The sequence below is a fragment of the Photinus pyralis genome, unplaced genomic scaffold, assembly GCF_008802855.1.
Source record: "Photinus pyralis isolate 1611_PpyrPB1 unplaced genomic scaffold, Ppyr1.3 Ppyr1.4_LG10, whole genome shotgun sequence".
NCBI classification, from domain to species: Eukaryota; Metazoa; Arthropoda; class Insecta; order Coleoptera; family Lampyridae; genus Photinus; species Photinus pyralis.
In genome coordinates this window covers 4,066,264-4,082,018 of record NW_022170250.1, presented here as the reverse complement: position 1 = coordinate 4,082,018, position 15,755 = coordinate 4,066,264, and the positions used below count along the sequence as shown (strand labels likewise).

General features: G+C 42.2%; 1 protein-coding gene across 2 annotated transcripts; it reads left to right on the top strand.

The window, feature by feature from the left end:
- The first annotated feature begins 9,464 nt into the window (after positions 1-9,464).
- LOC116162039 (protein NEDD1-like) lies at positions 9,465-11,032 on the top strand. 2 transcript variants are annotated; one of them, XM_031475559.1, is made up of 3 exons: positions 9,465-9,550; positions 9,595-10,853; positions 10,916-11,032. In XM_031475559.1, exon 2 carries the CDS (start codon positions 9,595-9,597, stop codon positions 10,831-10,833), a length of 1,239 nt encoding a protein of 412 aa, XP_031331419.1. In that variant the 5' UTR covers positions 9,465-9,550; the 3' UTR covers positions 10,834-10,853; positions 10,916-11,032. The 2 variants fall into 2 exon arrangements, with proteins under 2 accessions (XP_031331419.1, XP_031331417.1); XM_031475557.1 differs by lacking the exon at positions 10,916-11,032 and having other exon boundaries at positions 9,595-10,875.
- The last annotated feature ends 4,723 nt before the right edge of the window (positions 11,033-15,755 follow it).

Genomic DNA, 15,755 nt, shown 5'->3' with positions numbered 1-15,755 from the left:
AATTTTTACTATGTGCGAAATATTTGCCTTTACTAGAAGCATCTGTGGTTAAAATTTCAAAGAAATATCTCCATAAATAAGAAAGTTGGCATTGCGCAGGATGCCCACACATCACTGCGCATGCCCACACATAATTTTTACTATGTGCGAAATGTTTGCCTTTACTAGAAGCATCTGTGGTTAAAATTTCAAAGAAATACCTCCATAAATAAGAAAGTTGGCATTGCTCAGTATCCACACATCACTGCGCATGCCCACACAATTTTTACTATGTGCGAAATGTTTGCCTTTACTAGAAGCATCTGTGGTTAAAATTTCAAAGAAATATCTCCATAAATAAGAAAGTTGGCATTGCGCAGGATGCCCACACATCACTGCGCATGCCCACACATAATTTTTACTATGTGCGAAATGTTTGCCTTTACTAGAAGCATCTGTGGTTAAAATTTCAAAGAAATACCTCCATAAATAAGAAAGTTGGCATTGCTCAGTATCCACACATCACTGCGCATGCCCACACATAATTTTTAATATGTGCGAAATGTTTGCCTTTACTAGAAGCATCTGTGGTTAAAATTTCAAAGAAATATCTCCATAAATAAGAAAGTTGGCATTGCTCAGTATCCACACATCACTGCGCATGCCCACACAATTTTTACTATGTGCGAAATGTTTGCCTTTACTAGAAGCATCTGTGGTTAAAATTTCAAAGAAATACCTCCATAAATAAGAAAGTTGGCATTGCTCAGTATCCACACATCACTGCGCATGCCCACAGAATTTTTAATATGTGCGAAATGTTTGCCTTTACTAGAAGCATCTGTGGTTAAAATTTCAAAGAAATATCTCCATAAATAAGAAAGTTGGCATTGCGCAGTCACTGCGCATGCCCACACATAACTTTTACTATGTGCGAAATGTTTGCCTTTACTAGAAGCATCTGTGGTTAAAATTTCAAAGAAATATCTCCATAAATAAGAAAGTTGGCATTGCGCAGTCTGCGCAAAATATGGAGTTAAAAAAACTGATCGAAATGTACTAATATAGACCATAACAGCTATCAATTAGCGAAAACCCGAAGTCTCTAGGTGGCCCAGGGGCCGAGATCTCGATGGAACGGACGGACGGACGGACAGACGGAAACACGAGCACATAAGCAGCTGTACCACAACTTCATTGTGGAAGTTGTGGTTTACGCTAAAAAGTTGACGCTGCGCAAAACCAAATTTTGATCCTGGCGTTAGACTGGCTTTTATTTCAAGTGCCCATGTATCAAATTTTATTTAAATGCCCCTATAAATAAAAAAGTTAGCGCTGCGCAAAACCAAATTTTGATACTGGCGTTAGATTTGCTTTTATTCTCAGTGCCTAAGTATCAAATTTCATGCAATTCGGTTCATAACTAACGGTGATGTCAAAAGGGCCTTGCTTATTTTGTATTCACGAACTCACTATCTACAAGTTTGGCAGTTACCGTGTTCACGGACAACATCGACTCTCCTATAAAGCATCGCTTTGTTTTCGCGGATAATCACAAAACCTGGAATTCAGAAGATTAGTTACTTTCTCGAATCTGTCCTTTAGGCAACACATATTGCTTGTATCTAACATAAATATCGGTACTCACCGCAATATAATTATACGTATATGTCAACGGAACTACGAAGTGTACTTGTTGCAATACACGTTTCCCGGGTTTTTTACGCAAGCGGTGTAGCCAAATCTACATTGCCATAAGTACGGGTGTATAAATATATATATATATATATATATATATCGGGTGATCAAGAAGAACTGCAGACAGTTCAAATTGGACGCTTTAAGTTTTCAATGTTTTTTACTTAAGGAATTGGCAAACATGTTTAGAAGGCAGTTTATTTATGTATTAGTGATTAAATTGATCCACCACTGCTTTTACATAAATGACTTTTGGTATGTTACCAACGTTATACATGTTTAGTTTTACGGAAAATTCAAACTGTCCGCACTACTTTTTGATCACCCGGTATATACATAGTCAAAATTTTTATTTAGTCCATAACTTTTGATTGAGAGGTGTGATCGAAAAAGTACAAATCGTTTTGGATTCTACGCACCAAAATTAGTGAGAAAAAGTGTTTTCCCGAGAAATTTTGGAGCAGTCGATTTTTGGTAAAAAAGGAAGGTAATACGCTGCCTTTTTTTGAGGCCGGAAAAAAAATTGTCTGAGATCGACCGGGAAAAAACCTTTTCTTATAGAGTTTGGCCCGTAAAATCTATAATTTCAAACAGTTCCACGATTGGACTACTAGATCAGAAGCTACAGCCCTTTGAACTTTATCTATATGCTTTGGTAAAGAATGTAGATCGAGGGGTCTGGGGGCTATTCCTTATGTCGAGTTTAAGAATTAATGCCTCAAAACCAAAGAATTAAAAATCGAGAGTTCGCGAACAAGTTCGAAATGAATAATAAACACTCGGAGAACAACAGCTCAATGCAAATTTTCGTGAAAATAGAATTTTTTGTTTCCACTTTTCTCCTTCGCCAAGTTTATTTGTATACGGAACCGGGGGATATTAATATTTAGCGATCGTCGTAAAATTTCTAATAAATCTCGATCGTTCCAATTTTCCGCGCCGGGAGAGGGTAATGAGAAAACTTGTTATTTACTTTCTTTAGGTATGTTATTGAATTTCCCGAAGATCTATTTGTTCGCTCGAACTTTAACTGCGTTAGAAAGTTTTCTGTTCCGTTAAACGCCACAATTTCACCAATCTCGTCCTTTTCCTCCAGCGCCCCTTTTTTATTTATAATTAACGCCCCAAACGTCAATGGAATTGCTCTTTGTTTCGCGGTTTATTTTCGTAAACTGATCGTGGCATCCGACAGACTCTAAATGGAAGTTGTACCCCCTTTCAAGCACTTTGCTCAACACTATCGTTTGCGGCGCTTCCGTTTCGGCGTGTATCCTTCTTTCAGAGAAGCGAAACTGGAGAAACCTTTCTAAGGGAACAAACAGTGTTTGCGATCCTTTCTAACTTCCCCCCTTTAAACAAAGGTTTTCGCAAAATTTGCAAAGTGACAGATAAGTTGATTTCGTTTACGCGCAAATTAAAGGTCGTTAAGTGATAGAAACTCCGTATAGCCTGGCACGCATCCCTTGTACCAAGTTTCCGCTTTTTTTTACCCTCGATAACTAGAATTTATGTGCTGGTGAAATTTATTACCATCCTACCAAAAGGCGAATTATTTTCAGTGGGCGTTCGCAACGCATGGAAAATGTTCTGATGTTCAGGTAGTCTTGGTTGTATAGGACAAAAATGTGGATCCAGATCAGTTGCACCGGAACAATTAAACAAATTCGACCCATTTCATCCCATGGACGCTATCTAAGTATTAAAAAGCGACTACAAAATGTGCGTGAATAAATATGAAAAGTATCCCTCGGGGCACCGTACCGCTTATACTGGAACAGAGTGTCCCAATTTAAAGCCAGAATTGATAAGCGAATAAGGTGTAAGTATTTTCGATTCTAAGGTAAAAGCATCTCACAAGCAAACATTTAAAAAAAATGTGCGTAAATAAATATGATAAATATCCTCTAGGTGGCCATACTGCTCATATTGGAGAAAAGTCTCTTTCTGGACATAGTACTTCAACGAATTTATTAAGTACATTGGTTTCAGAGATCACACCGAAAATTAACTAGTCGTTACGTAAGGCTATACGGGGGGGGGTGGGGGGTGGGGGGGGGGGACTGGCTTTGTCCTTCATGGTACTCTAATGACCCCTTATCGCGAACGGCTATATTTCCTTATATCTCCAGAACGGATTGTCGGAAGAGAGTGCCCATACTCGTAAACTGGTAAACGTGCAAAATTTCTCGCGTTAAGAAGCAATAAAACTCATGACAGTAAAACTCGAAACTGGCGAGAACGACAATAAAAACAACCGTGCATCTGACATGTATGACGGTTAAATGCGCCTGGGAACGTATCACCTTATTATTGTTTGTAAGTCGCGTCGGCAAACCGTCACATATGGCGCCCGGCGTGGGGTCCTTGACGCCCCACGTCGGTCCGCCACGTATGATTTATGGAGTGTTTCTCGTTGTTTTATTGCGCTAAATCCGTGCGGCCGAGTGTTATCCAGTCGAGAATTAGGCGCGAATATATTTCACGGAAGCGCGAGAGTCGTTAAAAGTGCAATAAAACAAATCCGGGAGCGATGAGTCTGATTAATCGCCACCGAGCAGGCAAAACATGTGCGAGCGAAAGTCGATAACTTTTATATAACTAAACGGATCACTTTCCAAACAAAACAGATTTACATCCCTTCCGCGCCGTACGCCTAGCATCAATCAATTTCCAACATTCGCCCACTAAATCGTACATCGTGTAGCGCATAAATCTAATCGACTGCTTTCCGGCGATGATTCCCATTTTAAGGTAATTACGGGGCGCCTCTCGAAAAACGAAGTTAACGAAGCGGAAAATCACGGAGAATGATCATTAATCGACGCGACTAACGCGATTATTCTCGAACGGTAATTGTATTTCGTTCCGTAAGAACCGCGCGCGCCCTTTGGGGGATTACAATTTTGCGATATGACAAAGGGCGCCCTCGTCGCGGCGTCAAAACCGCATAAACGCGTTTTAATTCGCCCACATCATTAATTGTCAATTTCCACGTTTTGCAAGCCTCCCACTGTTTCGAGTATTGAGTGCGAACGCAATTAACTTTGTAATTGATGGGATCGTGGAAAATTTTCTTTTAATTAAAGTTCGGAGGAGCCAGGACGGAGAAGTAATGGGACTGCGTCGCCATTATAATTACGCACCTTTATTAGCAATATCCCCTTTTCTAATGTCGTTAAATAAGCGTTAAAAAACGTTTCATGAGGCAATTAGGGGCGTATGTTATGAATTTAAAGAGCAACACCCCCCGATACCAGTATTTTGGTCAAATATAAATTAGTGCACGTTTGAGACTAGTGCGTGCCAGATCGCCAACCGAAATGAGGCTGGGTTTTCTTGAGGGGGCGGTGCTTAAAGGAGGTAGAGCGGGGGTATCTAAAGTGGCCCCTATACTACTGGTGTTTTAGAGCGACGGTGTTTAAGTACTTTCGATTAGGTTTCCAAGTAAGTGCAATAGTAAACTGTGAGAGATTGAAGCAAAAATAAAAAAGTAAAGCTAGTGTGATGTCCTGCAATAACGCGGAGGTAGTGGCATGTGATTGTCTAGTCAGGGCCGTTTTTATGTGACCTTCTTAGCGATGAAAAGGTTCCACTAATGCAGAGATAACTAGAAGAAAAAGACACTTACAACTCACTTCTGAGCTCTTTGCTCCCGAGATTATCCTTGCGAAATAAACTATTTATAATTATAATTACATTTATTATATAATAATTATAATTTTATATAAAATTAAGTAAATTATATTAAATTTAGCTGAAAGGATTAAATATTTCCGTTTGCCATCTCTTTTGTATTTTTCTTTATATTACTGCAGCTGTCAGTGAGGCCAGAATTGAGCCTTAAACTTTGATTTCTAAACTACAGGCCACTTCAACCTTTAATACCAGTTCGCGTTTCCGTAGCCAATCGGTCCTGAGTACTGCCAATTATAATTTCCCTCCATTCTTCAACAATCTTTACCAACATCGCTACCTTCCGTACTAGTCGTTTTCCTTTGTCCCTTGCGCCCTGTCCCATTTTTCACCATGTATGTTCTTAAAAGACCCTCAAAACAATGGGAAACAAGTGGGAATACGAATAGGTAACTGAAAGCAGGACTTTATTAAGTTATGATAATGTAAGTAGGAGGAAGAGGAATGGAGAAGAGAGGATGTGGAAGGAGACGAGATATCAGAAGGAGAGATTGAGCAGCAATCAAGAAGACTGAAAAAAGAGAGAACGATAGAGAGGGACGAATTAAGAAATGAGTAGGAGTATGGAATACCCCTCTGCCACAAGGAAGTCATTTAATTTTGAGTTACCCCTTTTAAATACCTCCCAGTCACAAGAGAGTAGTTTAATTTTGAGTTATTCCCTTGTAGGTGAGGAGTATTTCATAGATTTGTATTCTAAATAATGGGAATATACCACCAGGGAGTCTGGGGGCCAAGAGAGTCGTTTAATTTTGAGTTACTCCCTTTTAAATACCCCCCAGTCACAAGAGAGTAGTATAATTATGAGTTATTCCCTTGTAGGTGAGGGGTATTTCATAGATTTGTATTTTGAATAATGGGCATATACCGCCGGGGGGTCTGGGGGGTATGGAATACCCCCCAGCCACAAGAGAGTAGTTTAATTTTGAGTTATTCCCTTGTAGGTAAGGGGTATTTCATAGATTTGTATTTTGAATAATGGGGATATACCGCCGGGGGGTCTGGGGGGTATGGAATACCCCCCAGCCACAAGAGAGTAGTTTAATTTTGAGTTATTCTCTTTTGGGTGGGGAGTATTTCATGGATTGGTATTCTAAATCATGGGAATATACCACCGGGGTGTCTGGGGGCCAAGAGAGTCGTTTAATTTTGAGTTACTACTTTTTAAATACCTCCCAGTCACAAGAGAGTAGTATAATTATGAGATATTCCCTTGTAGGTGAGGGGTATTTCATAGATTTGTATTTTGAATAATGGGGATATACCACCGGGGGGTCTGGGGGGTATGGAATACCCCCCAGCCACAAGAGAGTAGTTTAATTTTGAGTTATTCTCTTTTGGGTGGGGAGTATTTCATGGATTGGTATTCTAAATCATGGGAATATACCATCGGGGGGTCTGGGGGCCAAGAGAGTCGTTTAATTTTGAGTTACTCCCTTTTAAATACCCCCCAGTCACAAGAGAGTAGTATAATTATGAGTTATTCCCTTGTAGGTGAGGGGTATTTCATAGATTTGTATTTTGAATAATGGGCCCGCCGGGGGGTCTGGGGGGTATGGAATACCCCCCAGCCACAAGAGAGTAGTTTAATGTTGAGTTATTCTCTTTTGGGTGGGGAGTATTTCATGGATTGGTATTCTAAATCATGGGAATATACCACCGGGGTGTCTGGGGGCCAAGAGAGTCGTTTAATTTTGAGTTACTACTTTTTAAATACCTCCCAGTCACAAGAGAGTAGTATAATTATGAGATATTCCCTTGTAGGTGAGGGGTATTTCATAGATTTGTATTTTGAATAATGGGCATATACCGCCGGGGGGTCTGGGGGTATGGAATACCCCCCAGCCACAAGAGAGTAGTTTAATGTTGAGTTATTCTCTTTTGGGTGGGGAGTATTTCATGGATTGGTATTCTAAATCATGGGAATATACCACCGGGGGTCTGGGGGCCAAGAGAGTCGTTTAATTTTGAGTTACTCCTTTTTAAATACCTCCCAGTCACAAGAGAGTAGTATAATTATGAGTTATTCCCTTGTAGGTGAGGGTATTTCATAGATTTGTATTTTGAATAATGGGCATATACCGCCGGGGGGTCTGGGGGTATGGAATACCCCCCAGCCACAAGAGAGTAGTTTAATTTTGAGTTATTCTCTTTTGGGTGGGGAGTATTTCATGAATTGGTATTCTAAATCATGGGAATATACCATCGGGGGGTCTGGGGGCCAAGAGAATCGTTTAATTTTGAGTTACTCCTTTTTAAATACCTCCCAGTCACAAGAGAGTAGTATAATTATGAGATATTCCCTTGTAGGTAAGGGGTATTTCATAGATTTGTATTTTGAATAATGGGGATATACCACCGGGGGGTCTGGGGGGTATGGAATACCCCTCAGCTACAAGAGAGTAGTTTAATTTTGAGTTATTCTCTTTTGGGTGGATGGTACTCAATGGATTTTAATTCTGAATAAGAAGCATATACCACCGCAGGGTTCATACCTCCAGCCATAAGAAAGTAATATTAAGTTATTCCCTTTTGGGTGGTAGTATTCCATATCCCCCAGGTCCCCTGGTAAATACATTCCAGGAAGGAAAGGCACTCGAAACTCGTAATAATATTTCTATCCAGGAATGTATACTGGGGGTATTCCATCCCCCTAGACCACCGGTAACTACACGAAGAAAAAGCATTTGAAACTTTCCTGGAATGTATACCGGGGGGTATAGAATAATGTAAGTACATTCCAGGAAGAAGGAGCAATTCGGAATTCTTAATAACAAGTGGAGAGGAAGATTCAAAAATTTTTTTTCCTGGAATGTATATTAGGAGGTACCTATTCCATACTCCCCAAAGTACATTCCAGGACGAAAGGGAATTCGGAACCCTTAATATAAATTCGAGAGAGATCTTTACAAATATTTCATTCCTGGGGGGTTATTCGATACCCCACAGACCCCCCAGTGTTACACTCCCCCCAAAATTGTTTCGCTTTCAGAACTCTTATGATTATTTTTCAAGGAAGGCCATTGAATCTTTATAATTTTTTGTAATCGTTTGGGGGAGAATACAGCAAGGGAGAATTGGGAAGATATGGACTACCTTTCAATTAAAGGCAGTTTGATAGGCCTCTTAGATCACGATTTCTGAAGACTTAACAAGTTTGGGGGGGGGGGGATCTAACACCAGGGGGTCTGGGAGGTAAAGTAGGAGGTAAGTATATTCCAAAAAGAACGAGCATTCGGAACTCTTAATGACAATCCGAGCGGGAGTAAGAGGGGTATGAAGCCCCCCCCCCCCCCCCGCAGTATAGGTTTTAGCAAAGAAGTATTTGTGAATCTCCCTCTCGAATGGTTATTAACAGTTCCGAATGATCTTTATCCCTGGAATGTATGCCACCTCCCCCCTCCCCGATGCTACACTGTCCCCAAAATTGTGCAGAGCGGGAAGAGTAAGATCTTAGGGTACCAGATGCAACGAAATGGGGGAACTAAGAAAAAGGACAAAGTGGCAATGCGGGGAAATGTGAAACAGGAAATTCAAAATATCTTTTTTGATGCGATGGGAGGGGGGTGTCGATGTATGGAACGGAGATTTGGGGTTGTAAGGGATGTGAAGAACTAGAAGGAATAGTTATGGGTACTGGGACTAAGCGGAAGGTGGAGAAGAACGCAGGGCGAAAGATTCGTGGAAAGGAGAGAAGGAGAATGTGAATTTGTGAAAGAATGGGAAGAACAGAGAAAACGATACTATGAAAAAAGAAAGGAGGAGAAAAAGACACTCAGATGAAACAGACGGTACCAGGAGCTGATAAATAAGGGAGGGGTGCAAGAAAAAACATTAAAATAATTAGGTGGAGAGAGACAAGAAATACTGACCATCTCATATATGAGAATGTGAAGAGGGAGGAAGGGAAAGCAGCAAATAAATACTCGTCGAAAGGGAAAGAGTAGAAAATGTAATAGAAAAAGGAAGAGACACATAAATTATGAGATACACGTAATGGGGTGAATAAAGAATTGATTGATCACTACCCTGTTATCTCAGTCCTTGAAACAACATTTAAGGGATTGCTCTCCACTCACTTCAGGCATGAGTGATTTAGAGTAATAAAACGTCAGCTGTCGTTCAAAATCTGCATTTGTCAATGTCACTCCTGCACTCAAAATTGTCCAATAAATGAAAGGTAAGTTCACCACGTCTTTTATGCCATTAACGTGCACGTTGTAGATGTTTGTTACGGCGGGGGTCGATTTGAAATTTCACGAAATCGGCGACACCTGCCTGTTCGCCCACCAGCCCTTTTCGTTCGGCAACATAACCTCGGTCTCGTGGAGCAACGATAATGGATTCATAACGACGCTCAGCGAGAACGGCGTCCCGGAAGTGATCAGCCTGAAAGAGCCGAAACACGTGAAAACCGTTCACGTCGTGACGGCCGTTAAGGACGTCTCCGTCGCTAGCTTTCAGAGAACGACGAAGAGATTTATGGGGCTCGGAACTTATTCCGGTCGGTGCGTCCTATACGACACAAAGAGTAAGGCAATTCATCAGCAGTTTCCGGACGTGCCGGGCGCCATTAATCTGCTCGACTTTAATTACGGCGATCGACAAATGGCGGTCTCCTCGCTCGGCGGGAATCTGTTTCTTTTCGACGTTAACAACGCGAACGTCCTGAAGACGTACGCGACGCCGGACGTTGTCAGCGCGATGCGTTTCCATCCGCGCGACAGGAACCTCTTGCTCTGCGGCCTCGAGAACGGCACGCTAATGCAATGGGACATTGACGTCGGTAAAAGCGTCCACTGTAATCAGCTCCATTCGGCCGCCGTAAGCGGATTAGCGTTAACAAACGGTTCAGGCACGTACATCTCCGTCGGTTACGACAACAAATTTTGCATATACGACACGAATTCGGGCACGTGCACATTCCGAAGCAATCAGCGACATCCGCTGACGTCAGTCGACGCGCACGTCGAAGATAACGCGGTGGCGATAGGAACGTTATTCGGAAATTTGTACACTTACGACGTGCGAAATTTAATAGCGCCCTCGGCGAGCGAGACGCCCCACAACAGCAAGATAAACAGGATAGCGTTCGAGAATAACAAGAAGCTCGACGTCCTCCTGAAAGGTGCGGCGCCCGAATCGTCCATAAGTTTACAGCCGGAAATTAAATTTATGAATTACAATTTGGACGCGCACGTCGACGCGAACCTTCCCTGTTGCGACGCGGCGCGTGAAATTAAACAGGTCGACGGTCGGCGGGAGTCGCCGAACGCGCTGCTCAAGAAGGAAGTGGCGGACGCGGTGAGGACGTGCGCCGAGGAGCTGCAGGCGCAAATCGCGAAACAAATGGAAAACCTGCAGGCGTTCATACTCGAGGAGTTTAAGACGGTGTGCGACGGAATCGAGAAGAAATGGGACGACATCTGTGGGGAGTTTTGCGAAAGCAAGGGGATACAGTAAATTTTCCAATTTTATCGTTTGTGAGGGCGTCACCCAAGGTTTATGCCAAATATATGTCTTAGCTTTCCAACTCTTTCTTCAGGATTTGCTCTTAACGTGGTCACACAAAATAACTACTGCAACCGGATGGCCCCGCAACTATGTCGCCATTCACACTTGAAGAATTTGCGCGTGAAATATTCGCTCCAGAAATTTGCTTGCCACTAAGATACTCAAATTAAAATGCCAGGGATTCTTCCTTTAATTTTTCCCGGTATGTTACGAGGGTTCCCTAAGGCGAAGCTGTGCGACAAATTTAACGGGTTCACTTGGGTGGTAGTGTCCCTGTAGTACATGGGTTCTAGGTTAAAATCCCTAGGAACGAATGTCGTCGGGTGAATATTGGCGAATGAATAAACTAGGTGAAGACGAAGCTCCTGACAATATGTTCTTTCTCGAATCACTACTGGGCTACTTAATGCATAAGAGACCATAGAATGTACCTTTCCTGATGAGTACTCCATACTCCACTAGCTCCTGGTGTTACTTTTTATGGCCCCTTTCCAAAAGTTATGGTTTATATGGTATGTGCACTGTACGCCTTGGGTATAATGTAGAACCACCGAGTCTGGGGGTATGGAATACCCTCCAGCTCCTCACCTTCAGCATGCGAAGAAAGGGGAAGGAACATTAAATCGTTCTTTCATGGGAGTATTTGTTTCAGTGTCCTCTTCAGTATAACTATCATAAGGACTTCGTATACTGGGGGGTATGGACCCCCCGGTGCTACGATCTCCAGCTAACCATTCATCCTTAACGTCTGTTGTGGTAGTTTTCTATAAGGCGCTATAGGATTTACAATTCCTAATGTGAAGAACATATAACCGGAAGGGGGGGGGGAGAGACTGGGGGGTATGGAATACCCCCAGCTCCACACTTTCAGCATGCGAAGAAAGGGGAAAGAACATTAAAACGTTCTTTCGTGGAAGTATTTGATTCAGTGTCCTCTTCAGTATAACTATCATAAGGACTTCGTATACTGGGGGGAGGGGTATTCCATACCCCCCAGACCCCCGGTGCTACGGTCTCCAGCGAACCATTCATCCCTAAGGTCTGTTGTGGTAGTTTTCTATAAGGGGCTATAGAATTTACAATTCCTAATGTGAAGAACATATAACCGGAGGGGGGGGGGACTGGGGGGTATGGAATACCCCCAGCTCCACACTTTCGGCATGCAAAAATAGAGGAAAGAACATTAAAACGTTCTTTCGTGGAAGTATTTGATTCAGTGTCCTCTTCAGTATAACTATCATAAGGACTTCGTATACTGGGGGGAGGGGTATTCCATACCCCCCAGACCCCCGGTGCTACGGTCTCCAGCGAACAGTTCATCCCTAACGTCTGTTGTGGTAGTTTTCTATAAGGGGCTATAGGATTTACAATTCCTAATGTGAAGAACATATAACCGGAGGTGGGGGGGGGGGCTGGTGAGTATGGAATACCCCCAGCTCCACACTTTCAGCATGCGAAGAAAGGGGAAAGAACATTAAAACGTTCTTTCGTTGAAGTATTTGATTCAGTGTCCTCTTCAGTATAACTATCATAAGGACTTCGTATACTGGGGGGAGGGGTATTCCATACCCCCCAGACCCCCCGGTGCTACGGTATCCTGCGAACCATTCATCCCTAAGGTCTGTTGTGGTAGTTTTCTATAAGGGGCTATAGAATTTACAATTCCTAATGTGAAGAACATATAACCGGAGGGGGGGGGGACTGGGGGGTATGGAATACCCCCAGCTCCACACTTTCGGCATGCAAAAATAGAGGAAAGAACATTAAAACGTTCTTTCGTGGAAGTATTTGATTCAGTGTCCTCTTCAGTATAACTATCATAAGGACTTCGTATACTGGGGGGAGGGGTATTCCATACCCCCCAGACCCCCCGGTGCTACGGTCTCCAGCGAACAGTTCATCCCTAACGTCTGTTGTGGTAGTTTTCTATAAGGGGGTATAGAATTTACAATTCCTAATGTGAAGAACATATAACCGGAAGGGGGGGGGAAGAGGCTGGGGGGTATGGAATACCCTCCAGCTCCACACCTTCAGCATGCGAAGAAAGGGGATGGAACATTAAATCTTTCTTTCATGGGAGTATTTGTTTCAGTGTCCTCTTCAGTATAACTATCATAAGGATTTCGTATACTGGGGGGTATTCCATACCCCCCAGACCCCCCGGTGCTACGGTCTCCTGCGAACCATTCATCCCTAATGCCTGTTGTGGTAGTTTTCTATAAGGGGCTATAGAATTTACAATTCCTAATGTGAAGAACATATAACCGGAGGGGGGGGGGACTGGGGGGTATGGAATACCCCCAGCTCCACACTTTCGGCATGCGAAAATAGAGGAAAGAACATTAAAACGTTCTTTCGTGGAAGTATTTGTTTCAGTGTCCTCTTCAGTATAACTATCATAAGGATTTCGTATACTGGGGGGTATTCCATACCCCCCAGACCCCCCGGTGCTACGGTATCCTGCGAACCATTCATCCCTACAGTCTGTTGTGGTAGTTTTGCATAAGGGGCTATAGCATTTACAATTCCTAATGTAAAGAATAACCGGGGGGCCTGGGGGGTATGGAATACCCCCACCTCCACACTTTCAGCATGCAAAGAGCTCCTGGTGCGACGTTTTACGGACTCTTTCGAAAAATTATTGATGATATGGTGTGGGCACTGTCAGTTCTGGACAAGAATATAACCGGGAGTTCTAGGGTGTATGGAATACCCCCCCCCCCTCCCAAGGATTCCAAAACCTTGTGATACTGGTAGGGAACGCGTTCTTCCATGGGGTTATTTGAATCAGTGTTATCTTCCCTATAGCGATCATCTTCGTATTTCGCCCCACCTGACCCTCGCTGCTATGGAATCCCCCCCCCCCCTCTCCAGACCTCCCAACATACGAAAATCGTGAAATAGTTGTAGAGGTAAACTCTGCCCGAAATATTTGTTTATAAAAATCCGTTTGAGGGAAATTTGCCTCTCGGGTGTTCACTCCCAAATAATCTTCCAGAGAAATACGCACTGTAATGTTCACCCCCTCCATTCTTGATCTTTTTATCTTCCCTTTTACACTCATTCCCATCGGCTGGTGATTCTATCCTTGTTCTTAACCTAAATTCTCGTATTCTTCCAGAGTATCTTCGTTTACTAGTCTGTAATCAATTACTGACCTCCCTCTTCCTCCCATGTGTATTGTGCGTCCTTATCTACCTCCATTTTCCATTCAATATTCTCCAGCTATCTTTTCTGATAACTTAAATAACACTTCTCTCTCTTTGTTGCACGCTTGATTTGAATGTGGGGCAAAAGGTTTGTTAGAATCTACATAGAGGTTTTTGTACAGGGTAAGTCAAAATTGCAGTTCCGAATTGAAAATAATTCCCATGAACTTCAGAGGAACAATGAATGTTAGGGAGTCTTCTTTCAAATAATGAGAAATACTCCGTATCGGGTCAATACGTTGAGAATGAGAAGTGAGGGAACATTTCGTAAACGAATTGATATCAATCACTTAACGAGAAATCCACAACCCCAAAATTCGCATATAAATGTATAACCGAACCCTATTGACTTGTCAGAAGTTCGGCGAGGCGCTTAAATTAATTTGCACTAAAACGGATTTTCCGGATAAATACAATTATTATCTGACGCGCCGGCTGCGCGTCATAAAAAATTACAAATACGATCTTTCGAGGGAGGCCGACCTGGATACGTCAAAATTGACAAATTGCAATCGCAGTAAAAGTTACGTTCTGAAGGTTCGACGATTTTCCGAAGTGTCATCTCCCACAACCCGTCGCTTTCAGTAATGACGTAAACTGTAGAGAACGTAATGCGGTTTGGAAAATTTCCGGGTAAAGCGCGTGGAACGCAACCCGAATGTATGGATGATTGAAGTATGTGTCAAAACTTGCATAATGGAGTGAATTAAATACGCCGGAAAGCGAGTATATGATTCAGAAACAATTGCAATTAACAGATTGCCCAATAGAACTCCGAACTCCATTTGCATTTTATAAAATGATTCCAAAACCACAAAAAAATAATGCGATAAATTGAACCTGAATTTTTTCCTGGTAATAAATTGAATGATCCAAGCTTTACTTTTTTATAATGATAGGTTGAATGAATCCTTCTGTTTATTCTCTTGCTTTTCTCTCCGAGGCCCAAAACCGAATTAGTTCCAAAATTTCCCCAGAATAATCCCTACCTATTCTGCGTTCATTAATTAACTCCCTTTTTAAAATGGCAGTTTTCCCACAAAATACACAAATCAAGACACCCACGCACTACAATTTTGTTTTAATCAAATACATATTATACAAGATTTCTAACCTAACCTAACTAGCACTCTAACCTAACCTCAATCATACTTTATCCTAATCTTCACCTCCTCGCACATTATATTCTCCTGATACCAAATTTCTGACCTAACCTAACTAGCACTCTAACCTAACCTCACTAATACTTTATCCTAATCTTCACCTCCTCGCACATTATATTCTCCTGATACCAGATTTCTGACCTAACCTAACTAGCACTCTAACCTAACCTCACTAATACTTTATCCTAACCTTCACCTCCTCGCACATTATATTCTCCTGATACCAGATTTCTGACCTAACCTAACTAGCACTCTAACCTAACCTCACTCATACTTTATCCTAATCTTCACCTCCTCGCACATTATATTCTCCTGATACCAGATTTCTGACCTAACCTAACTAGCACTCTAACCTAACCTCACTAATACTTTATCTTAATCTTCACCTCCTTGCACATTATATTCTCCTGATACCAGATTTCTGACCTAACCTAACTAGCACTCTAACCTAACCTCACTCATACTATATCTTAACCTTCACCTCCTCGCACATTATATT

Excerpts from the sequence above, each read along its gene's own strand:
- LOC116162039 (XM_031475559.1), top strand. The coding sequence starts at position 9,595 with ATGTTTGTTACGGCGGGGGTCGATTTGAAATTTCACGAAATCGGCGAC.